At 41.1% G+C, this 25,671-nt stretch overlaps 1 protein-coding gene across 3 annotated transcripts in view; it reads right to left on the reverse strand.

Annotated features, from left to right (window-relative positions):
• Positions 1–25,671, reverse strand: part of UBR2 (ubiquitin protein ligase E3 component n-recognin 2) — a 109,828-nt gene that overhangs the window by 43,893 nt on the left and 40,264 nt on the right. For all 3 annotated transcript variants that reach the window (XM_054022190.1, XM_054022187.1, XM_054022189.1), the window contains exons 15-28: positions 25,220–25,403; positions 23,404–23,465; positions 22,339–22,449; positions 18,788–18,853; positions 13,202–13,324; positions 11,908–11,971; positions 11,321–11,445; positions 8,151–8,203; positions 7,792–7,894; positions 7,284–7,332; positions 6,514–6,668; positions 1,840–1,942; positions 951–1,060; positions 588–668 (exon numbers count right to left, since the gene is read on the reverse strand). In XM_054022190.1, coding sequence (XP_053878165.1) covers positions 588–668; positions 951–1,060; positions 1,840–1,942; positions 6,514–6,668; positions 7,284–7,332; positions 7,792–7,894; positions 8,151–8,203; positions 11,321–11,445; positions 11,908–11,971; positions 13,202–13,324; positions 18,788–18,853; positions 22,339–22,449; positions 23,404–23,465; positions 25,220–25,403 — 1,389 coding nt within the window. The remainder of the gene's footprint in view (positions 1–587; positions 669–950; positions 1,061–1,839; positions 1,943–6,513; positions 6,669–7,283; positions 7,333–7,791; positions 7,895–8,150; positions 8,204–11,320; positions 11,446–11,907; positions 11,972–13,201; positions 13,325–18,787; positions 18,854–22,338; positions 22,450–23,403; positions 23,466–25,219; positions 25,404–25,671) is intronic.

Raw genomic sequence — 25,671 nt, forward strand, 5'->3', positions numbered from 1 at the left:
CATGTGTGAGTCCCAGAAGAGCAGAGGTTGCTTCATTTCTTCTCCTGTGGAGAAGGTGGGGCCATGGCACTGCCTTCCCCTCCATGTAAGCTGTGCTTCCCTAAGGTATTGTGTCTTCTCAATACCCTTTACTCTAAGCCATGCCTAACGAGCGCAGTCTAGACCTAAACAAATAGGTAGGGTGATCTAATACCCTTGGATCTAGTACACTTGGAACAACCTACAGAACAGGAGAAACAATATTTAATCTCTTAAATGTCTCTGAGCAGCCTCCAAAATAGTCAGAAATAATGGAAAGAGCAAAGTCTCCAGGCCCTGCTTACTAGCTAGGGAGGCCTCAGGCAGGAAAAATGCAGACTCAGTGATGAAGTTATGAATAAGAACCCCTCCCCACAGACTAAACTAACCTCTCTGTACCAAGGCTGACTAAACTGCAGCTTGTGTGACAGAACGTGAACTATATTTTTAAAAGACATATCTGCAGATTCTGGCCTGATTTTAGGTCACTAATTAAAAATGTAGTCTATTGCAGTTCATGACCTATAGCTGTTTTAGTACAACAACAACCCGTTGTAGCTTATTTTTACCTCTTCTATAATATTTCCTTCAGTCTCAGGCACAGGACTTGTAGAAGAGCTCTCTCTTAGTTTCTTAATGGCATTAAAAGTCTGCAACAAGAAAAATTAGTTAGCTTGTGGCATTTAAATAATACAAATAATAATGGTTTGTTAGCTATGAGAGTGCATAAGGTTCCCACTCATGGACCAGAAACCCACTATGCTGAATTCTGTAAGATGAGAGGATGCAACAAACAAACTGGGGGAGGAGAGCATAAGGAAACAGTGACTTTTTCCAATAATGAATTTCTAAAACCAGCCCAATTTAATTAGCTATGTATTGTGAACATTTTATATCATTCATGAAAAATCCTAGAAATAAAACTGATTTACCTTCAGTATCCACCTGATCATGTCCTTGTGCACTTCTAGATGAGGTGCATTTTGCAAAGTTTCTAGCATAGCTAATATACTAGGGGAATTACTGGATGCCTCACCAGGTCCTAGAACAAAGATATAGACAGCTATATTCAGTGTATTTGACCTCTTTATACTGGACTAAACATGTTATGTTTCAAAATAACTTCATAAGCCATCTCTAAATCCTATAAATTAGAGATATAATAGTCTAAAAATCCTGCTTTTTGACTGGGTTTTCAAGACCATACACATTGTCACTCTGCCCTCTGTGCTAGCTGGTACAAGGGAATGATAGTGATAAACTTTCTGCTCACTTCAAACCAAGAATCTTGTCAATTTAGTGACTTTACCAGATCACAGGAACTAGCTGGAAGATGCAGTGGAGGAATAACAAGATACTTATATCAAATATATAGCTATAAGCCCAATAGACCCAGTGTTTGGTCATTAAATTAAGGAGCATGATTTTAAGATTGTTGCAATATTAATTTAATCAATTCGTAGTAAAAAACAAAAAAAGCTTATCAGTGGGACATTTTAGAAAAATGTAATATTAGAAAAAGATAATATATAAAAACACAGGAGGATAAATATTAAGTTTATCAGGCATGACACTATCCCTATTGTTAGATATTTCAGAACCTAAACACTTAGACAGATTATTTTCGTAGAATTCTATACTTCTGGGGGGTTTGTGCATTGAATTATAGACATACAGATTTAAAGTGTATTTAAAAAGCATCTTTTAAAGTGGCCTTTTAATGTATCTTGATTCAGAAGGGCAAAAGACGTTTACATACAAAATATTAGAGACTGATATTCCTGATTTTGAATTTGCTAATCATTTGAAGAATGGACATACTTGAGATCTTCTGAGTGAAGGTAAATGTTACAACATTCTCTTCATTGAGATTCTCTAGGTGTTGTTTTTCTTCTTGTAGTGCCATTCCAATCAAGTGCAAAACCTAAATAAAATCACAAATTTCAGACCTTGAATCAAAAAACATTTTATACTATCCCCTAATGTCTATAAGGAACTAAAAACACTACATTGAGAGAGAAACAATTGAGTAAAAAGCAAAATTACAAGAAAGTGAACTTTAGATAGTAACTACCTAGATTGTCTTTGCAGTGTAGTTGTAGCTGGGTCAGTCCCAGGATATTAAAGAAACAAAGTGGGTGAGATAATTTATTGGACCAACTTCTGTTGGTGATAGAAGTTTTCGAGCCACACAGAGGCATGAGGAAGAGCTCTGTGTGGCTCGAAAATTTGTCTCTCTCACCAATAGAAGTTGGTCCAGGAAGATTGTCTTTGGCATATCTGTCTTCATTCAGAAGACTTATTTGAAATAAGTTTTTATTACTGTATCCACGTCACAAAAAGTACTGTATTCTACATGTGTGTTTCCAATGTTCTGTTTTCCTGTGTAGCAACTGTGAAGAAAAGGTTACTTATCTGTACAGTAACTGGAGTTCTTTGAGATGTGTTGTCCCTTTGGGTGCTCCACCTTAGGATGTGCATACTACAGTGTATTCTTGGAGATTTTTAGTTAGCAGCAGCCATGGGTCCAGAGGTCTGCACCTACGCTCTCATGCTCCAGTGCAAGGGTATATAAGGATGGGCAGACTGCCACCGCTCCATTCCTTCTCAACCAAAAACCCCAAGAGATACTGCAGCAGACAGGAAGGCAATGATGGAGCAACAAGTGTGTCTGACCTGATGAGAGTTACAAGATGGCGTGTCCTCTGTCCACTGTGACCCAAGGATGGCACTGGAGTTGAAGAAGGCTTCTTAGAGAAGTCCTTGCTCCTCGAGGAGTCCTTTGGTCTGGAGGTCTCCGCCTCTGGTATCAACGATGACAGTGCTCTTCGATGCAGTTTGCTAGAAGACTTCTCGATGAGAGGTGTACCAGAAGTCTTCTTGGCATCTTGGTTCAGGGGCCTGTAGAAGACTCAGCAGTACCCATATCAGGATGTGAAGTCTCCTAGTTCCCTGGCCTCAAAGGTGACTTTTCCCTTCTTCTCGAGTCTCTCTAGAGAATGTGGTTTCTTCCTTTTAGAATGCTTCATTTCCAAAGCTAGCCCATGGTCTCTGTTTACCAAGGTTGAAGTCACTGGAACAGTCTGAGCAGCTGAGGCCAATATATGGAGAGGAAGTAGGACCCCGCACCTCTCAAGGAATGCTACGTGAAGAGGAGCTTCAATCTATCTTTCCTCTGTCTCCTTGATCTGCTCTTAAATCTGGAGCAGATCTTGCACTTAGATGGGCCAGGTCTCTCTCTAAGGCACCTGGAATGCCCATCACTGAGGGGAATGACCTGTGGCAGGTCTTGCAAGGTTGGAAACCCAGGATCTTTGGCATAATCCAACCAGGGAGAATGCAGACAAACACCAAGGGTGAAGAAGGCCCTGACCACAAAAAGACTAGATGGGGACTGAGGGGAGGACTCCCCAAAAGCGTAAGCCTGTGCTTAAACCAAATGAGAAACAAAGAACAAAATTAAATAAAACACTAAGAAAAAAATAAAGAATAAAGGTAGTAGCTGTGAAGCTAACATGGACACTACAATGCTCCATCTCGAGCCAAAGTCATCGGTGAAGGAACTGGAGTGGCAGTGGCAGGTTTGCCCCTCCCTACATATCCTTGCATCAGAGCACAATGGTGTGCAGGCGCAGGCCCTGCTAACTAAAAATGTATGATCAAGAACGCTTGGGAGCACATACATCCTAAGGTAAAGCACCCATAGGGACCATAGTACAAAGAACAACCCTGGTTTGGGTTAAGCCAGCTTCTGCTGTATTTCTTCATTTGTTGGGGGTAGCCGCATATTATTATTGGGACTTTCGCATAAAATGCACGCACAAGTTTTAAACTTCTTTGCCCTAACGTACAGGAAAGTTTCCTGAAAAAACTAAAGCATGAACTATTAAAACTTAACTGTCTAGCAGCATCTTAAGATTGAAATAAAAATCAGTTATCCAGCTATTTACCAATTTATAAATGGTGCCGCATTAAACTGAAAATAAAAACTGCCCAAACTGGCCATAAAATGGCTGAAATCAAGAGTTTAAAATAGATAAACCTAGCAGTGAACTCTGAAGCTTGTCAAACATACTGTCTCTGGCTACCATAGATTAAGTTCCAGAAAAGTCAGAGAAAGTTCTTCCACATGTACTGGAGCATTCAATTCCAGGAATTAACAACAAGAGGAACCTAGTAAATTGTAACCATCTTGGGCCATTTATTAGACAAACAGTCACTAATCCTGAGTGTAACACAGCTGAAGATAATAAAGGGAAAGTGCAAAGCCCTGGGATCCTCCAACATAACCAAGGAATTAGAATGAATTAACTAGAAAACTATTAATTCAAGCCAAATTATCTGAATTCTCAGGGTAATTGTCAATATACTGCAGTCTGTCACTGTTTGGGCAAAATTCTGCTCTCCAATACGTGCATTCAACTTCCATTCACGTCAATGAGACTAACATGCAAGTATCCAAGTAGAATTAGGCTCGCATATTCAAATACCGACTCTATTAAATGTATGAAAAATATGTTACTGAATTATGATTAAGGCTAAGATTTTGTCACGGTTATTTTTAGTAAAAGTAAAAGACAGGTCACTGGCAATAAACAAAAATTCATGGAGCCCGTGACCTATCTGCGATTTTATTAAAAATAACTGGGGGCAGGGCTAAATAGGGAGGAGGAATGGAGTCTCATGGGGGAAGAGGGAGACTGACAGGCCAAGACGCCTACCATTGCGGGGAGACACCCCCAACTTCAGTGGCTGCAGCCTCCTGCTCCGGAGCTGGCCATAGCCCCCGGGCAGGGGCATGCAGCCCCGGCTGCAGCATGGTGCCCAGCAGAAGCCACACGACTGGCTGGAGCACAGCAGTAGGGGCGCAGCCCCAGCTCTGGAGCTGGCTGCAGCCAGCTGCTGCTGCCGGGAAGGGGCATGCAGCCCCATCTGTAGCTCCCAGCAGAAGCCCTGGGGCTGGGGTGCACGGCCCCGGCTGCAGCACAGCCCCCAGCAGTAGGCACAGGAAGGGGGGTGCAGCGGGGGTGCGCAGCCAAAGCTCTGGAGCTGGCCACAGCCATGGGGCAGAGGCGCATGGCCACTTCTGCAGCCTCCGCCATGGGGCTGGGGCGCAGCCACAAGGGTGCACAGGCCCCACTTTAGAGTTGGCAGCAGCTGTGGGACAGGGGCACACAGCCCGACTGCAATCCCTCCACAAACCACAGGGCAGGAGCTGCAGGATCCTGATTCCAGCCATCCAGCCCCAGTTGCAGCAGGGCAGGAGCACACAGTCCTGCCTCCAGCCCCTGCTTCAGCTGCTGACAGCTTAAGTGGAAGAAGTCATGGAGGTCCGGTAAATTCATGGAATCCCTGACTAAATCGTAGCCTTAATTATGATTAAACTTCCTGACTCTTACGTTGTTAAGATTTCAATGTTATGGTTCCCACAGCAATTACATCTTGTCCCTCTAGCACAGTTATTATTTTGTACAATATTACTGTGATATTTAATTCAGTTCAGATTTATACACTGCACCTTTTGAGCGCAAAGCATCAAATTAGAGTGAATTTTAAAAGCACAGTTGGGAAATTCAGTCTCAACATTCCAATAAAGACATGTATGGTCTCAGAATCAAATACATTTTCAAATTGTTAGTATTTTGAGCCCAATCCTGCAGTCTTTACACAGATGAGTAATCCTTACTTTTGCCAGTTAAGATTAAAAACTTATTTGTAAACAAAAAATTTTCACACATCAAAGACAAGGGCCCTCATGGGGGATTAAGTCTATGCCAAGCTTGAAAATGTGTTTTTTTTTTTTTAAAGGCAATTATAAAGTTACACAGAAAATCTGAAAAGTCCCGTAACTGGAGAAAATTGCTTTTTAGTTTTGTTTCTGTGTCTCAAAATTCCATTCCATTTGGTTTTTTCCTTTTGTTTTTTTTTTTGTTTTTAAAAACACATTTTTCAAAAAAGATTTACCTTTGAGTAGAGAACAAGCTTTAGATATTTCAACGCCCAAATGTACTGTTTTTTTTAAAGTTACAGAATCTTGAAAATACAAAGTTGCAAGAGAAGAAAAATGCTTTCCTTACCATAAAATTATAGAATTATTCTAACTAGTCCAAACAGAATTCTTTCCTCTTACATATACAAATATATTTGAAATTGAGGCCACCTGTTAAAAATGTACCAAGAGCTCTAGAACATGCTTCCCCTACCTGTGCTTTCATACTCAAAGATGATTTGCTGCATGCAATTCAAAACTAATACTAATTAACTAGTTGATATTTTGAAGACACTAGGTGTTATTTTTCTAACTAAGAGTAAGCTAGAAAAAAATCCTCTATTTACATTTGATCTTCTACATTTTTCATGCTTAACTCATTTGGCAGTTAAGATATTCCTGATGCCATTGAAGTTACCAGGATCTATACATAGATGTAAATATCAATACACTAAAATGGATATTTCTACTCTAACACATGCACAGACTTAAATGTCTATACATACCCTCTGCAGCATGGACTCTGACCAGGCATAGCTGTTATGTTCTACTGCCCACTGGAGTATTGTTCCCATAATGCACAACATGACATCGGACTGGAGAATATTAATCAGGCTTGCAAAAAGAGGAGAGAGAGGAGGCAGAACAGGAGGAGGAAGTGCTGAAACAGAAATTCATTTGCTAAACATTAAAGCTTTTGAAACGTTCCAAATACTTAACAATTTAGAACTTCTCTTTATTGAGTAGAATCTAAACCAATATACTATGTAATTGCTTGATAAAGTTGCATTATTAGGTAAAGTACTTCATAAACCTAAAAACTACTTAACTGAATTATAAAAAAGCATTAAACAGAGATATGGAACAAAGGAAAGCATTAATTTCCCCACAAACTTTTTGCCTTACATTATTGGGGTAAAGAAGTGAAGTAAAAGCATTAATATATAAAACACTAAGGATAAGCAATACAGATAATAGACCAATTTTTTTTTTTCCTGAAAATAGGACACCTTTGTTTAACACGAATTACTCTGAGTCAGAAAAGCAAGTATGCTGGGGGGATAAGGAATTCAGGAGGCTGGCTCCAAGACAGATTTAAATTCAAATCCTTGCTTACTGGGTTGGAGAAAAAAAAAAGATTGCTTTTTGGGTAATCTAAAAGGTGTTGTTATTCTAATGCATAGCCTTTGAGTGTGAAAATAAGAGAAAATGGGGGCATCCATGTGAATATATATACACCATACTTCCCCTCCCCTCTACTTCCCCAAGGTTATACCTGTATCTTCTCTGTTTTGTCTTTTCAGCTTTCTTTGTGCTTCCTCTGCCTGACAAAAGGAATGGTGCTAAGATTATTCCAAATCTGTACAAAGACACAAACTGACTACACACACAGACCCTCTACTTTTTAAGCAACAATTATGAAACAAGTCTGAACTTTTATAAATCGGAACTACTGAAGTGGTGAACTCCATAAAACTGAATGGAAACTTAGGTCATCAAAATATTTTGGTACATTAAGACCCTAACCAAGTAATGAGTTCTGTGCAGGCAGACTCCTACACCTACATGAAGCCTCACTGATTTCAGTGGATCTCTGCACAGTGGTCCACTGGCACAGGGTTTATTGCAGAATCAGTCAAATTCTCTAAATATGATCTAGAAGAGTAAAGCTTGTCTAAAAATATTGGCTCATATTAGCACTTAAAAGAAGAATACAGCTTTAGAAGCCAAGTATACAGAAGACAATTTAAGAAGTGATAAGTCTCTTGGTTTTTGTTAGTTACCTTAGATTGCTCTGCCCTTGAAAAGTGATAGAAATAGAGATTGAAATCCTTGGTACATTCTGGTTTTAGTTCATACAATCCTCTGCCTGTTAATCCAGGTTTTCTATAAAGAAAAAATATACGTTAGTTACAACCATTTATATGAGCAACTTAATCCTAAATTGGCATGATTAAAAATTGCTGCTCATGAAATGTCCTAGGAATAAAATAGCAGAGGTGATACAGGTTATGAATGAGGCACATTAGCAGAGCTGTGTGGGGAAATGCTTCAGCTCTGGCCTATGGTTTTACTCCCTTACATAAATAACTCGCATTCCATTTTTTAAAAAAGTGAGATCAGAATAAAAAGTAAAACATACTTGAAACACGCAACAGCTTCAATCACACTTTCCATTCCAGTCTCTTTGTTCTCCTGCATGGAGTTAAAAAAATAGAAATGATGCATAACCACATTAGTTATCTGATTAACTTCTTTCCTGCCATATCAAATACAGCACCAGGCACGTGACGCAAAATATATGCAATACTAAGTCATTCTTCTGGCACTTTTTATGTATGTCTTTTTTAGCAGTCTTTAAAACACATTCAACGATTTTTACAGTTTCATCTTAAGAGACCATGCCAATTTTAGAGTCATACTTCAGTACAATTTTTTTTTAAAGCTACTATTGTATAAGTTACACCTAAAATTACTGGAACTGAAAGATTAAAAAACAACTATTTTCTTTAGTTATTTTATGCATTTGTCAGCATCTTATGTATAGTCAGTTTCCCCTGTTTCTGAGAGCCTTTGATACAGCAACAAGTGAGCAAAGTAAAAGAAATAGGAAAATGTGCTTGCAATCCCCCTTTCAAACTCCCCCACCAAAACAAACGAACAAACCAACCCACAACACCCGGCAGGAGGACTCATGGTTAGTGAAGTACTTAAAGCATTTTTAAAAATTGATTAGATTTCAAGTTACATGCAAGCATCCTCCCTTTAAGATGTGTTACAAAAACCAAAACCAGACATTCATACATTCTTTCTAGATCACTAAATAGTACTTTATTTAACTATTCAAGGATCACAAATGTAACTCATTTTAAATTCCAGATTTTAATCTACGTTTGTTTCATGAATCACAGAGACTGGAATCATCTTCATAAAAAAGAAAAAATTTTTAATCAACGAAAATTTATTACACAACTTGAAAGTAAGTCACAATTCTTCCAGAATTTTCAGTTTAAATTTTTTTTTAAAGTCACATTTTAAAAACATTAGAAAAATTCCCTTTTTGCTATCTTATATAAGTATTTATCAAAGATTTACAATAATCAGTGTTTCTTCTCATCCAAGTTCAGTGTTCCATTTCACAATATGCTATATTGTTTATAATACCATGCAGTCTCAATTAGCCAAGAACTTCAGGGATGCTGAATACACCATAAGCTACAGTAACGCCTCACTTAAAGTCGTCCGCGATCGCGTTGTTTCATTGTTACATTGCTGATCAATTAGGGAACATGCTCGTTTAAAGTTGTGTAATGCTCACTTCTAAGTCCTTTGGCAGCCACCTGCTTGGTCTACTGCTTGCAGGAAGAGCAGCCCATTGCAGCTAGCTGGTGGGGGCTTGGAACCAGGGTGGACCGGCAGCACTCTATCAGCTCCCCGCTCCCCTAAGTTCCCTGTGCAGCAGCTGCCTGCAGTTCAGCTGTGTCCCTCCCCCCACTGCCATGGAGCTGCTCCCCGAGACTCCTGCTTGCTGTGCCAGGGGAGAGTGGGGGGGAAAAAGAGGGGCTAATGTCAGGGTGTTCCCCTCCCCCCTGCTCCTGCACCCCACTTACCCCATCTTCCATAGAGCAGGGCTCAGGACCGAGGGAGATTGCAGCAGCTGTGGTCTCAGCAAACTGATCTAATTAACAAGGCAGTGTACTTAAGGGAAATGCGCATATCTCCCTCCATTCCTGCTGCCTTGCAGAGTAAGAGAGTTAACCCTTGAGGGCTCAGAGAATTGCTAGTTCATCATTTAGGAGTAAGGGAAATATCCCACCCTCTGACTCCTCCACCTCAACCAAGCTTCACAATTATCATCACTGCGTACCAGTATTAAATTGTTTGTTTAAAACTTATACTATATATGTGTATATGTAGGGTTACCATTCGTCCGGATTCCCCCGGACATGTCTGGCTTTTTGAGCTAAAAATAGCGTCCGGGGGGAATTTGTAAATGTCCGGACTTCCCCCCCTTCCTCCAATGCAGAGCGCACGCGGCTAACAGGGCAGCCGGCCGGATGGTGCAACTTACATGGGGCTCCGACAGCCAGAGAGAGCCCCTCCTCTGCTTCCCCTGCAGCAGAGAGCACTCCCTCCCTCCGTCCCTCCCTGCATTCACAGATCGCCTCCGGCAGTCTGGAGCTCCTCCCCCGCTCCTCCTCCCCTGCTGCCCAGCGTGCCGGGACGAACGGCTCAGGCCGTTCCTGAGCAAGTTCACAGAGACGTTAGGCGAAGGCCAACAACAAGGGGGCCAGGGGGTCAGAGAAGGGGCAGGGAGGTTTTGGAGGGGGCAGTCAAGAGAGCGGAGGGGGGGGGGGCTTTAGGGGGGGGGGTGGATAAGGTTTTGGGCAGTCAGGGTACAGGTAGGGGGTAGGGTCCTGGAGGACAGTTAGGAGCAGGGGTCCCAGGAGGGGGCAGTCAGGGGACAAGGAGCGAGGGTGGGGGGTTTGGGAGTTCTGGGGGCGGGGCTGTCAGGGGGCAGAAGTGGGGAGAGGGATCGGAGCAGTCAGGGGACAGGGAGCAGAGAGGTTTAGATAGGTCGGGAGTTCTGGGGTGGGCTGTCAGGGGGTGGAGAGTGGTTGGATGGGGCGTGGAAGTCCCAGGGGTCTGTCTGGGGGTGGGGGTGTGGATAAGGGTTGCAGCAGTCAGGGTACAGGTAGAGGGTAGGGTCAGTCAGAGGACAAGAGGCAGGGAGGCTTAGGTAGAGGGTGGAGTCCTGGGGGGCAGTTAGGGGACAAGGAGCGGGGGGAGGGTTGGGGGTTCTGAGGGGGGGAGTGGGAGGGGCAGGGGCGGGACTAGGGCAGGATGGGGGCGGGGCTAGGGCAGGGCTCCTCCCGTCCCTTTTTTTTTGCTTGCTGAAATATGGTAACCCTATGTATGTGTGTATATAGTCTTTTGACTGGTGAAAAAAAATTCCCTGGAACCTAACCCCCTCATTTACATTAATTCTTATGGGGAAACTGGATTCGCTTAACATCGTGTCACTTAAAGTCGCATTTTTCAGGAACATAACTACAACGTTAAGTGAGGAGTTACTGTAATTGAAAGTTTATATTGTTGCGAGAGCTGTTCAGTACGTTTTAAACCTGCAGTTGGAATCACATACTGACTATACATTCCAAGAGACAAGGTGGGTGAAGTAATATCTTTTGTTGGACCAACTTCTGCTGGTGACAGAGACAAGCTTTGAAACGACAAGCCTGTTTCAGAAGATTCAGACACATAAGGTTTGGATACAGATTACTTTGTACATATTTTTTTCAAATTACTTACATCTTCTGGTAATGCTTTTACTAATTCACTGTGGGCCATGGGTCTGATGCTCAACTGATGGATAATTTCTCGCTTGATTTCATCTGTAGCATTTACCTGTCCTACTCCAGGACTAAATCTCTCTCCTGTAAAAATGAAAACAATCAATTAACATATTATGAACACAATAATGAACATAAATGCATAATTAATCACTGAAAGACTAGTTTAAAATGAGTATTCTTATTCTCTTTCCCCCCATAGCCTCAGGGAAAGGGGCTTTCCCTAACTCTGGCTCACCCACTGCTCTTCCCAAACCACAAATTAAGCCAACCTAGCCTTGAGGCTCTGTATCTTTATGAGTATTCATCTAGAGAAGAATGACTGGAGTGAACACTCATGGGGACTGGTAAATGTGACTCTTAGGCTAGAGGGGCCACTGCTGAACCAAGAAGGGCCTTTCCTTCCTCCTAGGAAAGAATCATGAGATGCAAGAAATGAGAGAACAGAAAAAAAAACTCAAGTGGCCCACATGGCGATGTAAAATGACACCAACAACATGATCCAACTTGAAATGAATTGAATTGATTAAATATATTTTAACTTACCAACAATCATTATAATTAGATATAACATTTCTTCTACAAGAGTATTATTCTGCTGAACTACATCCTGAATGAAAATAAATGGAGAAAGAATGAATAAACATTTTTCAGTTAACAAGTAAAACATTTTCAAATATTTTTTGGAAATAGATTTTCTAAGATTTCAAATTGCAACCTAAGGTCTGTTGCCCATGCTCACCCTTAAACCTACCAATGCTAGCCATTTATTGAGATGCAGTAATAATTCTTTACACTCCTCTTAAATGCTAAACATATGATCCATTATTAATTTGTGGTGTCACTTTAAAATTCCAGTTTATTTACACAAAACTGCACCCATGGCAAATTTTGAGTGTGATTTTTTTTTGGTGCATTTCAATACCCAGATGCAAGTTTATGAGGCAAGAGTATCAACTTTGTAGATGCTTATTTAATGGATTTTCTAATTAAATGCATCATAACTTAATTTACAAAGTTTAGCACTTTCAAAACAGCTTCTTTTATTTCCTGAGTTCATTTGTGTTAACCCATGTCAGATATGGTATTATTCTGAGTAATAACCACGGTTTCTGCCAGATTCTCCCTCTGGAATCCAACATCATCACTTTTCTCTAACGAGACTGCTGTTGAATGACATGAGAAACTGTCTCCACACCAAGGGTCCAGTGTAATGTCTTTGCAGAACATTCAGAACCTGATGAGTCAGAGCGTGAGACAACAACAGTAGTATGACATTTTAAATCTACATTTTAAAATCACCCAAGAGCTCCTTATAAGGGGAACTGTTCTGCTTTAGTACCACATGTGATAATTTCTCTGCTACATGTCCCAGGTATCAAAATTTCCACTCCTTTCAATGCAGTTACTTTGTCATTCTAAGGCTATTTCTATACTTCCCACCTTACAACGGCACAGCTGTGCTGCTGCAGCCGTGCCATTATAAGATGCGCTGTGTAGCCACTCTTTATTGCCAGGAGAGAGCTCTTTTGGCGATAAAATAAAACCACCTCCAATGAGGGGCGGTAGTTTCGTCGCCAAGGGTAGGGCTCCCCCCGACGAAGCGCCATCCACATCAGTGCTTTTCATCGTTAAAACTTGTGTCATTCAAGGGGGTGTTTTTTCACACCCCTGAGCGACAAACATCTTAACGACAAAAGTACCAGTGTACAAAAAACCTTGAAGTACTAAGTTGTAGTTTATTTTGTAGTCATCTGTTTACCTTTAAGAGTTTTCCAAAAACAAAACAAAAAATTTCAGTTTTTCCATTAAAAAAATTATGACAAAAATATAAGAGTACCTTATTGGTATTTTCAGTATTAAATCTTTTGCCGTAGTCTGGAGTGCTAAATATCTGATAAAGTTCAAAGCGACTCAGCATTATCATCAGGAAATGGTTTGGATCCATCATGGACACACCTGTCTATTTGAAAAAAAGGTTCAAGGAAAAAATAGAAAAAGTTTATTACACATGTAAAAATTGAATAGGTGGAATTATGGGGTGGATGGATATTATGCACAAAGTACAATATTTGTTCACAGTGTATTCCTTATGGAATTTATTTTTCCCCATACAAATTAAATTACTTAAATAGGCACCAATCCTGCAAGTGATGCCGCAGAGGTGCACAGGTTTGCCTGAACAGAGTCTCTTGCAAGACCAGGGCTGTTTTCCTTTTTGTTTTTAATCAAACAGTTGAAATGCAAGATTATTGGAATTAAATTTCTAGAGGCCCTAATCGTGGACCGGACCCCATAGGACTATGTCAGGGGTGGGCAAACTACGGCCCACGGGCCACATCCGGCCTGCGGGACTGTCCTGCCCGGCCCTTGAGCTCCCGGCCCGGGAAGCTAGCCCCTGGACCCTCCCCTTCTGTCCCCCCTCCCTGCAGCCACGCCGCTGCGCGGGCAGCGCTCTGGGTGGCAGGGTGTCTAGCTCTGGCTGGGCGGCGTGGCTGCCAGACACGCTGCTCTGAACGGCATAGTAATGGGGCTAGGGGATTGGATAAAGGGCGGAGGGTTCCAGGGGGCAGTCAGGGGACAGGGGGCGGTTGGATGGAGTGAAGGTTCGGGGGGGAGGGCAGTCAGGGGATGGGGAATGGGGGGGTTGGATAAGCGAGGGAGCCCCGGGGGGCCTGTCAGGGGGCAGGGGTGTGGATAGGGGTCGGGGCAGTCAGGGGACAGGGAGCAGAGGGGTTTCATAGGGGGTTGGGTCCTGGGGGGGGGGGGGGAAGGGTTAGGGGCAGAAGGTCCCGGGAGGGGGCGATCAGGGAACAAGGAGCAGGGGGAGGTTGGATGGGTCGGCGGTTCTGAGGGGAGCAGTCAGCGGGTGGGAAGTGGGAGGGGGCAGATGGGGGGGTGGGGGCCAGGCTGTTTGGGGGGGGGCACAGCCTTCCCTACCCAGCCCTCCATACAGTTTTGCAACCCCAATGTGGCCCCTGGGCCAAAAAGTTTGCCCACCCTGGACTAGGTGCTTTAAAAACAGATACGGTCCCTACCCCAAGAAAAAGTTACAACCTAAGATCTTACACAAATGTGTTATAAATCAAATTCATACAAGTTTATTTTCAGTTCTTAGGCTGCCCTCCTGAGCCCCCCTCCCTTTATCCAACCCCCCGGCCCTGGTCCCCTGACTCCCCGAACAGCTTGGCCCCCACCCATTATCTTTTTGTTTCTGCTATCCTAATTTGTGAAACTAAGAAGTATTGTGGATCATTTAATATGCATATATAAATGAAGTCTGTACTTGTTTAAAAATAGTTCCTCCGCAAAAAAACTTGGTAAATGAACACTTTCCAAGCTTTCCTGATAAGAAAATATTATAAAAAAGAATACTGGTTTAAAATGTGGTCACACTATCTACAGTTTAAGAAAAAATGAGGACCAGGATCCATAATGGCCTAACATTATCTATTTGAATAACCTGGACCTATTTAAAAAAATAAAATAATCTGTGGGAGAGTAGTTGTGTTAGGACCCCTAAGAACTCCTGTCCTCAACCCAGGAATATGCCATATCCTCCTGCTGATGTTCATTGAAAAGGACTGGGGATAACTCAAAACTCCCTAATATTACACTGCTCACATTGCTTGGTTATCTTCAGGAGAAAAGGGGATCTTTCCTGGTCCCCTGTTTGGAACAGCTGCTTCATCATGCCTCAGGACATATGAGTGCAGCATAGCCATCAGCTCCAATTTTTACTAATCATCAGCAAACGAACTTTAACAGGTTCAGAAACCCATCTTTCTTGAGCTGTTCATAATTCATGCTAGCTATCTGGCTTTACCTATGACAAACTAACAAATCTTCTCTTGACTTTTAGTGTAAAGATAGAAAGATTTAGGTCCTTGAAAAGCCCCTTTTAAAAATACTTACATATATGCTATCATGCTAATCACTAATCAGAAACCATCACCACTGGCTGAGCTATATCAAATGAGAGGTTTTTAACACGAAGTTGTTAAGATGGAGCCTACACCTCCAAGATTATTACATGGAAGTAACTCATTTTAAGAGGAGCACAAATGTAACAGCAGATGCTTTGTCCTGAAAGGAGGTGCACAACAGCACAAACATCTCTAGACTACCGGACAAGTGATCCCCCTCAGTTTCTTCTTGAAGGGAGGGGGTGAGAAGCAGAGAATGTGTGACATTTCTGCATTTTTATAAAAAATATGCACGACTCCATTTCCCCACTCACTTTTGTATTGTGACCTACTAGGACTGATGGGGTTAAATCTTTCTCTGGGTCAAGGAAATAAGAGATGGGTGTTAATCATTCATTCATTCCAATTCAGACACGCCTATGTGATCAAGAACTGTCAATATGTAAATGGATTTAAATTGAAAATACAATCAAAGATCAACAAAAGGGCATTAACTTCTAGTGACGGGAAGGCAAAACAGAGTGACTGGATGTCAGAGCACACTGTGATGAGAACTTTGCTGCTCAGTATAGGAGAAGAGATGAAATCCTGGATATTGGGGGCCAAAGAGGCAGGTAGTGCTGTCAACATAAACACAGATAAACTTTGTTTTCCATCCCAACCTAAGGACCCTAAAAAACTGTATTCCAGTTGACTAATAAAAGCGGTCTTGTTTTAAAAAGACGGTCTTGTGTCACTGCAAACATCTGCAAGTCACATAGCTCCCAAAAGAGTAAAGACTCCATAAGAACATAAGAATGGCTCTACTGGTCAGACCAAAGGTCCATCTAGCCCAGTGCCTGTCTTCCAACAGTGGCCAGTGCCAGGTGCCCCAGAGGGAATGAACAGAATAGGTAATCATCAAGTGATCCATCCGCTCATTCCCAGCTTCTGTCCTTTTGGGCTTGCTGAAGGAGCCACATTAAGAAACAACTGTGCTGGAGCCAGAGGGAGTAGCTTAGCACAGAAGGGGAACGCTCCCACAAAGATTATAAAGATTGGAGGCACACTTGCCCTCTGGATCTGTGCGAGGGTGTGGCTTTAATAGGGATGGGAACAGCAAGAGTCGGAAAGAAATGAAATCTCTACCAGAAGAAGTTGTTGGGGCAGTGCTCCCTCTGCTTCCGCCCTCATTTGTCTTCAGCACCCTTGTGGGGTTCATGCTTCTCTTTCACCTTCCCCCTCTTCCTTGTGCTGCAAGGAGGGGTGAAGGGTATTGAATGCTGCATCCAGGCATCAGAGCCTGTCCCTCATGCCATTGCTGCATTGGGTGGTGGGGGTTTAAATGGGAACTGGTGATTCACTCCAGCCTAGAGGAGCTGGAGCAGAAGAGAAGTCACTACAGTTTGCTACACAGGTGAGCAGCCATTTCAGGCTGACTGTCAGCCCCATCTTTCCCACCATTAAATTAGTATGACGGATCTCCTTCAATGCTGGGGGTTGATCACCAGTTTTGGGATACGGAAGGAATTTTTACCATATGGCAAAAGTGGCAAACTGCTGCGTGGGTTATCACCTTCCATTCAGCATCTTGGAAGCCTATTTTAGGGTTTAGAATTACAATATTCACAACTTGGACAGGCTCCATGGAGATGGTTTAGAAAGTGTTTAATCTGAGGTCCCTGTAATTCTGTGGGTTGCCTGGGCATCGGTCATGGGCACAGTATGGCCTGGTGAGGTAGTATGCCCCAGTTTGCCATACAGCATGTGGCTCCACTAATCTCTCCTATCCGTGGCAGAGAGAATGACAGAAAGGCAGGACTCCAGCTTCCAGTCAGAGTCTCTGGGCAGGCCTGACAGCATACAAAGCCTGCCCTCAGGTCTGTAGTACCTGGGATCGCTGGTACTAATTGAGGTCTGCACTGCAACCACCCCGCTGGGTAGTTTGGAGTAGTTACCCAATTGGGTAGTAGTTTTAAATACAGGTTCGGCCTGTGCATTTAACATACTATGGCTATGGTTTCCATATCTGCATCAATACATAGGGAGAAAGAAGAGCAGGGAGAGCCATGACCAAACCAGCGACCTGAGCTCCAACAGCCCTGGTACAAGAAGAGCCACACTGGCTTCTCCTTGCTCTCACAGCTCCCTTTAATGCAACACAAAGGACAGAGGAACAACAGGCTGTGTTATCCTCAACACAAACCCCCATTTCAGTCCTTCTCCCCATTCAGGGGACTTGTGGGGGAGGAGGAGGAAGAGGATGCTTGTTTCCCAATTCGCAGAGAGGCTGGGGCATTAAAGAGTAGAAGGACATCTCTGATCTATTTGCCCTTACCTCTGTTATGGATGTTTGTTCCCCACCTTGCCTATCATCCATCTAAATACCTTGGGATGGGATGGGAGGCGTCCATTGATACTTATCGTGCTTGGCTCTACCAATTCAGGGTTTCGGGGTGACAGCCACTGCCACACACCTTCCACTAACTACAGGGAACCCGGCTCTACTGCTGCCAAAAGGCAGTTTTAAGGGCAGAGCTTGGGATCAGGGATTTCTGGGGACCCTAAACCCTCTTAAATTCTTGCAAAGAGAATATTTGAAATTAGAACAACATTGGGCAAATACAGGCCCTAATACTTCCCTCTGACCTGAAGTGGGGATCAAAAATAGAGCTGCTCTTGAATATTCATCTTAATATTAATCTAGATGAAAAAATTGGGGCTTTATCTTCTGAACTGATAAGCAGCTCAATACCTTGTAGGGTCAGGCCTGTTGTGTTTACAGTGGTGACAGAGGACAAAACCAAAATCCAAGACTTCCAAATAAAATTTTACTTATAGAACTGATTTAAGTATGTATATGCATCTCTATGATTAAAATACTACATTAAGGAGATACCATCTTGCAAACCATGTCTGAAAATTTTGTACTTTCTATACTTACAAGTAACAATGATTATGATAACAGAGTTGCCAATTCCAAACGTTCAAAAATCATGAGCCAGAGCCAAAAAAAAAAAAAATCATGGAATGGTCTTAAAAATGAGATTTTAGAAATAAATTTGGGGTCTTTAAGTTGTCTTCTGGTTTCTGAGCTTTTATTATTCAAGCTTCTCTCTTTAATCATGAGGGTTAGTTTTTTTTTTGTTTTTTTTTTGTTTTTTTAAATGAAACAGATTTAAATGACCAGGATCAGGGTTTAAGAAAAAACACCAGATATTATGATATCCATGAAAATTGCAAAGAGTTGGTAACACTGATAATTGAAAGAAGCCAGATTGAAATGTTTTCTCTCCAGTTTTTCAGTTTGTTTACTTAGTTCATCTGACAGCTCTACAGAATAGGCAGTTTCACAGTTCCCCCCAAATGATATGTTCCTCTCTTGAAAAAGATATTTTAACACAAGAGGGGAGAATTGAAACCCTTATAAAAAAATGTGAAGAAGTTGGAAATTCAAGACATACAGTATGAAGGTTTCTCTATCAATTTAATATACATAACAGACACAAAGAAGTAATTACCTGAAGCATTATTATGTCTTTGTCAAACATCTCCCTTCTGCATTTCACATTATGATAGTAATAGATCTGAAAAATAATGTATTTTATTAATAAATTCTCCTCCTGCTCTGAAAATGCTTTCTTTACTCAATGAAGAAAATAACTTTCTGTTGCATGATAGAGGATTAGAGAAAAAAGGGATGAATTAACCAGTGGATTAGAGGAAAGCCTGAAAAAAAAAAAAATCAAATGCACATTGGATACCTATATACCTTTGATCCACTGTGAGGTGATATACTTAAAGATGGAACTGGAAAAACCCATAGATCTAGGTTGCCTAATATTTTCCATTAGGAAAGACTCTTGATCTCTTCTGAAAAATTTTAACACCCCCATTTGTTTGGCATTGTTTGACTTTCACCAGTGAGAAAGTCCTGTGGCCAAAAAGGGTCTTTTCTTTCTCCCATTACCTTCAGTTCAGGTTGGCTGACAGACTTTTGAGAACTTCCATTTCCCTCCTACTGACTGCATTGTCAACAACATTTTAATAGCATGCCCATACAACCTGACATGAATATTTTAAATTAAGACTGCCTCACAATGCGCCCAAAGCAGCAGCACCAAACACACTGTACAGGAAACCCAAGGAACAGACAGCCTCTCCAGGAACTTTTGGGGGGTGGGGCAGAGACACAGACTTAGCAGGTCTCCCTCTCCCCACAACCCCAGAACTCACGATATGGCTCCAGTGGCTCCCCTCTCTCTAGGGACACCACATGTGGAAGGTCCTCCCCCAACTCCAGGTGAGGAGGGGGGAGGGGGAAGGAGATCTGGATGAGGCTCTCCCTGAACCCCCTTCCCACCCAGATGTCCATTCAACCCCACATCTCCAGGAAAACAGCCCTCTCCTCCAGCTAACTAACACAAGCTATGCTGCAATGCTGAAAATGCAGGGTTCAAAGCCTAGTGATGATGCACAGTGGGCCAATTGTTATAGTTGCACAGAACAGAACTTGCTTTTACCTTTTTCGTTTAAAAAAAAATACACACACACACACACACACACACACACACACCAAAAACCATATGCTAAAAGAACATTGCAAAGTCAAGCACATGAAAGTTTGGAACAGCCAGAATTTAGGCTGCCCATTGTGGAGAAGAGACCTCAATATTGATGCAAAAACGATATTAATAAAATTATAACTTGCTATTTTTAAGTCACTACAAACTTGTTTGCACCTTCTCTGAATGAGAGATAGCTACAAAACTGTTATAGCCAGGATGCTTGGAAATATAATATGTATATCTAGCTACTTATGTTACAAAATGTTAAAGTTCTGCAACATCTCTTTTACCAACTGAAGTTGGTCCAATAAAAGGTACTCTCTCATCTACCTTGTATATCAAAGGAATTTCAGAAAGTTTCTGCTTCTGTCTCCCAAGGACAAGCATACCTCAAGAAGGCAGACAATGCAGAACATTTATGTTTTAAGTAAAGGGTGTGTTAAGGTGTATTATCAGTAGTAGGGACTGTTAATTAGTAGGATGTGTTATCCAAGCAATAAACAAAGGCATACAAGCAGGTCTATTAGCCTGCTCTTTGCAAAGAAAACCTCAGTTAAAGCCACACACAGAATTCTAGAAATATTCTAGTTGAAATGAATTTTATAATTACTCTAAAAACTTCATTTGGATAAGCCTCTAAGAAAAACATGTATGGTTGGAAGTATTTTAAGTGTTCAAATGCTTAAAATGGCATAAACTTATTTTGAAATGTATATTTGGTATCTAAATGAAAGATAGGTAAAAGAATTTTGTTTCAGGAGAAAAGCACCTCTAGAGGTGTAATCTCTTTTAAAAGCTCCCCACACAGAGATGTACAAAGATTGTAAAAAAAAAAAAAAAAAAAAAAAAGTAACCAGTTTATCATTGATGTTTGGTCATTGTGTTCAGTGTTCCCACCCCTTCTTTAATAATAAAATAGCCATGGTTAATAATTGTGAGTATTCTGCTTGCTCTTAATCAGGGTGTCCCCTAAGGTACCTAAAAGAATCCCTATATGACTAGGCCATGAGCCACACCCCAAGAGTAAGAGAAACAATTACTATGAGCTGGCCTACCATGGTTTTGCTAAAATAAATATTTTTAGTCAGTCATTTTTTAAATTAAATTACTTGGCTTCCAACAATTTAAAACTACACCTTTCAACCCTATACCATAGAACCTTAATGCATGTACCCAAGGAGGCTGAACTACACCATCATATTTAATTATATGATCACATACAATTTTTTCCATAGGACCCATCTTATTCAGTGCACAGGATGGATGAAGTTCAAAGGATGAATTAGGACTGAGTAGCAAATGAGGCTGCCTGTAGGATTCCCGCCTCATTTGTTGCAGAAGTTGGAAAGTGTGTAGTGAATGTGGCCGAGTACTAAAGGGGGAGAAAGGTTGGTTTTGTGGTTAAGTGAAGTGAACACCACAAACAAGAACTGAGCTCTTTTCCCATTTCTGCCATAGCCTATGTTATGCTGAGCAAATCATTTTGGCAGGTAGCTACTAGCTGTGTATTCCTTGTTTACTGAGTGCTCAACTTGAGACACATGGGGCCTAATTTGTGGCAACACAGAGAACTCACACCTGCAACTGAAGTCAATGGGAGCGGAGCATGCTCAGCACCTCCAAAAATGTGATCTGGAGGAATGAGCACAAAGTTAGAAATTATGCAGCCTCAGGCTAGCCTCTTTGTCTCCATTTCCTTATCTGTAAAATGGGGATAGCAGTGCTCTCTGATCTCACAGTGGAGGCATGCAAATAAATTAATATTTGTGAGACACTCCAATACTACAGCAAGAGCATAAGGAAATACTTAATTCTGTATTTCTTGCAGGCTTTGAATAGTGTGCAATAAATAAGTCTGGGGCCATTAATTGAATGAAGAGAATAAAAATCTTTAGCAGCTGCCTCATTTATTCAGCACTATCTGGCCTGTTCACTCAATGAGGCAGGGCCCCGGGGAAACAAACCGTATGTGAGCAAGTAATTAAAGACTGATTAAAATTTTCAAAACATACCTACTACATGATTTAGCTTTCAGCTGGATTTAGGCTCCTAAACTCTCATTTATACTGCAAAAACAAGATCTGTGGCAGAGAGTCTCAGTGCCCAGGTCAACCGGCTCTGGCTTGTGGGGATCATTCTACAGGGATAAATATAGCTGTGTGGTTGTTTGGGCTCTGGCTGGAATCTGGGCTCTTAAACCCAGCAAGGGGGCCAGGCTCCAACCCGAGCCCAAATGTCTACACAGATATTTTTATCCCTTTAGCACAAACATGAGTCAACTGACTGAGGCTCTGAGACTCACTGCTACAGATTTTTTTTTTTTTTTTTTTTTTTTTGCGCATTTTAGGCATACCCCTCAGTGACTTTTTAAAGTTAGATTAGAGGTTTTTTTCCTTTTGTTTTTAATAGAAAGAGTGTGCATTCTAGCAGTTTCCAACAATGGCACAAGGATCATTACCACAAACTAGCATAAACATATACATCACAGCTATTAAACCACTTACTTGATTAACAAGAGAGAACCCATTTCTTCTCCACATCCCTGCATGCACTTGGGCACATAAAACTAGACATCGTAGAGGGTGTTCTATTAACAAAGGTGGGCTAAGTTCACTCTATAGAAAATATAAGATAGCAAAACCTTAGTTTAATTACCAAAAATGTAATCTAAGATGACATAAAACCATTGAAGACTTTTAGGAACAGAAAAAGGGAACACAACACAAATGTATTGCAAGTGATTCATTAAATAAATTAACTCAACTCATTTTAATCACCCTTTCCTGCTAACTTATCCCAAATTTTACCTTGGCTTGGTATTGTACTGGCCAAGGTCAATAGCCGACTCTTAAAACCCTTAGCTGTTTTTATATTTTAAACTTCTTCTGAATGTGAAAAGAATGCATGAATACTATCATACTATTTAATACTTTTGGAAAGTTAATCATAGATCACCATTTTTCCCTCTTAACGCTCTATCATTTTCTTCCTCTTCCTTTTGTTTGGTCTCTTACTCTGTGTATCCCTTATTCATTCAAAAGTTAACTATTTCTTCTTTTACAAGTCAGTGTCATCTCATCTGCCAATTCAACCCCCTCCTCCTTTCTTTTCTATATGTCCTTTCCATTTAGCCCTTTTCTTATAACGTCCCACCTCCCTCTCCTCCACACTTTAAATTTAAGCAATGTCCATATTTATATTTAAAATGATTGCATGAGGTGCCCCAAAAGAGACACGTGGAGAGTATTGGATCAGGACATGCTAAAGCTGCCACTGCCGACAGAAGGAGTTAACTTCTGGCAGCAGTCCCAAAACTCAGCTTCAAACACGAAGTGGAGATAGGGTATGAGAAACAAAATGAGATTTTAATTTTAAAATCCTTAAACAGTTTTAATAAAACACTGATTGTGGATTGACTCTTAAAGAGCTACCAATATTTGAAACAGATTGTCTTCCTAAATAAAGTATAGAACAAAAAAGTTATTTTTGTTACCCTTAAATTCTAAACACTTATATGGCATTTTTCATCTTCAAAGTGTATTATAAACACTAATTAAATTTCACAATACCAGTGGTAGAAGCTCTGGAAACTTGTATGCCACTTCACTTTTGCTTAGCAACACATGCAAACCTATATGGATATACAAAATAAAAGTATACATTTTAATACATTCTGCATATTAGCCTAAAAAGATACATCTCTTGCAACAATCTGCATAGTTTAAGCTTTCCACACTGTTTTAAGACACATCAGTACATCCAGCCAAAGTCCCCAACCCATGCAGAAGGTACAATCAAATTTTCATACATCTCATCAAAACACCTGACATTATGTGTGAGCATGTCAAAGATTAACCTCTGGACGAAGTCTGTTCCATTTTATAGATCCTGTTTTAACCAAAATACTAAAGTTATCCCCCTCTCTCAATCAAACAGACCATAACTGGCAGCTAATATAATGGATGAAATTCAGTTAATATAGTATTTCAATAGGTACAAAAGATCACCTCATTTAAACGATTTTATTCTTTTCAGATTTTTATACTGCACTCATCACCATGGTATCTGACCTTTCCTAAGGCATGCCCTCTCCATTTTGCAGATGATCAGCTTTGCAGTGTATATACACACACAACACAGCACACATACACACATGCGCACACGCTGTACAAGAAGTAAAGTTCTTTCTGTTGTCCCGGAAATACTATGTAGCAACAAAGGGTACATGTTTCATTAATACCGGCTCTCCTCATAAAAGAGGAATATTCCCCCAGTTACCATCCTTTACCTTTAAGAGCAAGTTACCAATGACAAACTCACTTTCCCTTCTTTCAGTCTTCAGCCTTCAATTTTAAAAACTATTAAACATGACAAGTTTTTCTTAACTGCAACACTTCTGCTGCTTGTGAAGATTCAAAGTAATTTGACCCTGACCTGCTGAACTTGCAATATCAAATGTCCATTTAATCTCCAATATTTAACATGCCAGTCACTATTGCTACTAAATGACTTACTGATTCCATTTGAGCTAAAGTTCAGTCAAAGGCCAGGTCAACATTACAGACTTCTGCCAGCATAGCTATGTCAGTGAGATGCGTCAATTCCTGACCTGATGGCACAGCTCTGTCCAAGCCCTTAATTTAGACAGTTCTATTGGCAAAACTGTGCTCTTACCAGTATAGCCTGTTTTGTTCAAGTGGGGCAGTTTTACTATACCAGTACAAAGTGCAGCTTTGCTGGTATTGCTGTGCTCATGCTAGGAGCACCTTGCCAGTAGACTAAGTATACCAGTAGACTAAGTATACCAGTATTCCTATACCAGTAAAACGCTCCTAATGTAGAGATAGCCTTCATATACTTCCAATACAATTGCTCAATTACTGAACCAAAATGTAAGGGAAAAAATGCAATCACTAGCTAAATTCCTGATGAACAATACTAGTTGTAATGCAGAGATATATTTTGCAGACATTTCTCTAATACAGTGGTGTCCAATCTTTTCAGCCTGAGGGCTGAACATATTTCAAAAATGGCATGGAACCATAATCCATACTTTGGGGCAAATCCTCTGCCCTGTTCTACTCCCCTTTGTTCCATTGAGATGACAGAAAAGGAGCAGAAACCCCCTGTTGGGAATTCCCAGGGCATAAAGGGGTCTCCAATCAGGCACAGAGCCAGCATAGCCATATCCTACATCTCTCTTCCCATAGCCCCTGGCATGGAGATATCTTGGGGAAGGCTGGGGGAGATGGCAAGAGTACATTGTATCTGGCTATCCTCAGATGGCATATAATCTCTTATATCTGTGAGCATGTGAGACACATATGTGCATACATGTGTTATTTAATTTTCTGAAACCGTTTTTAAAACCAGGTTCGTTCCTACCTGCAAGTAAACGAGAAACTGGGAGATGAATGCTAACTTTTTCCTGAGAAACACAGTATCTGATGGTCTCAACAGAATGTCCACATATACTGAGAACGATAGGCTGTTCACCATCAGTAAAGCCACTGTGGCACTGCATCAGCACAGTCAAGCATTTCTTATAAGCTTCAATAAGTACTTTTTCCTACAAAAAAAGATTGTGGTTTACAAGCATCATGAAGAAAACAGAGCCCTTTCAAATGATGTACAGTCTATAACAAACAAAGTGCAAAAATACTTGCTCTGTGTTTATTTTTTCTCAATGCAAAGTTTTTTTACTTTTCTTAATATAATCTTACTATTTTAACATTAAAGATTTCCTTATTAGCACAGAAGGTCAGTGGTTCCTCTCTTTCCCAAGTGCTGTTCACTCATTAAAGAGGACACAAATCACCAAGCTAAGTCTGATTAAA

The sequence above is a fragment of the Malaclemys terrapin genome, chromosome 3 (genome assembly GCF_027887155.1).
Source record: "Malaclemys terrapin pileata isolate rMalTer1 chromosome 3, rMalTer1.hap1, whole genome shotgun sequence".
NCBI classification, from domain to species: domain Eukaryota; kingdom Metazoa; phylum Chordata; order Testudines; family Emydidae; genus Malaclemys; species Malaclemys terrapin.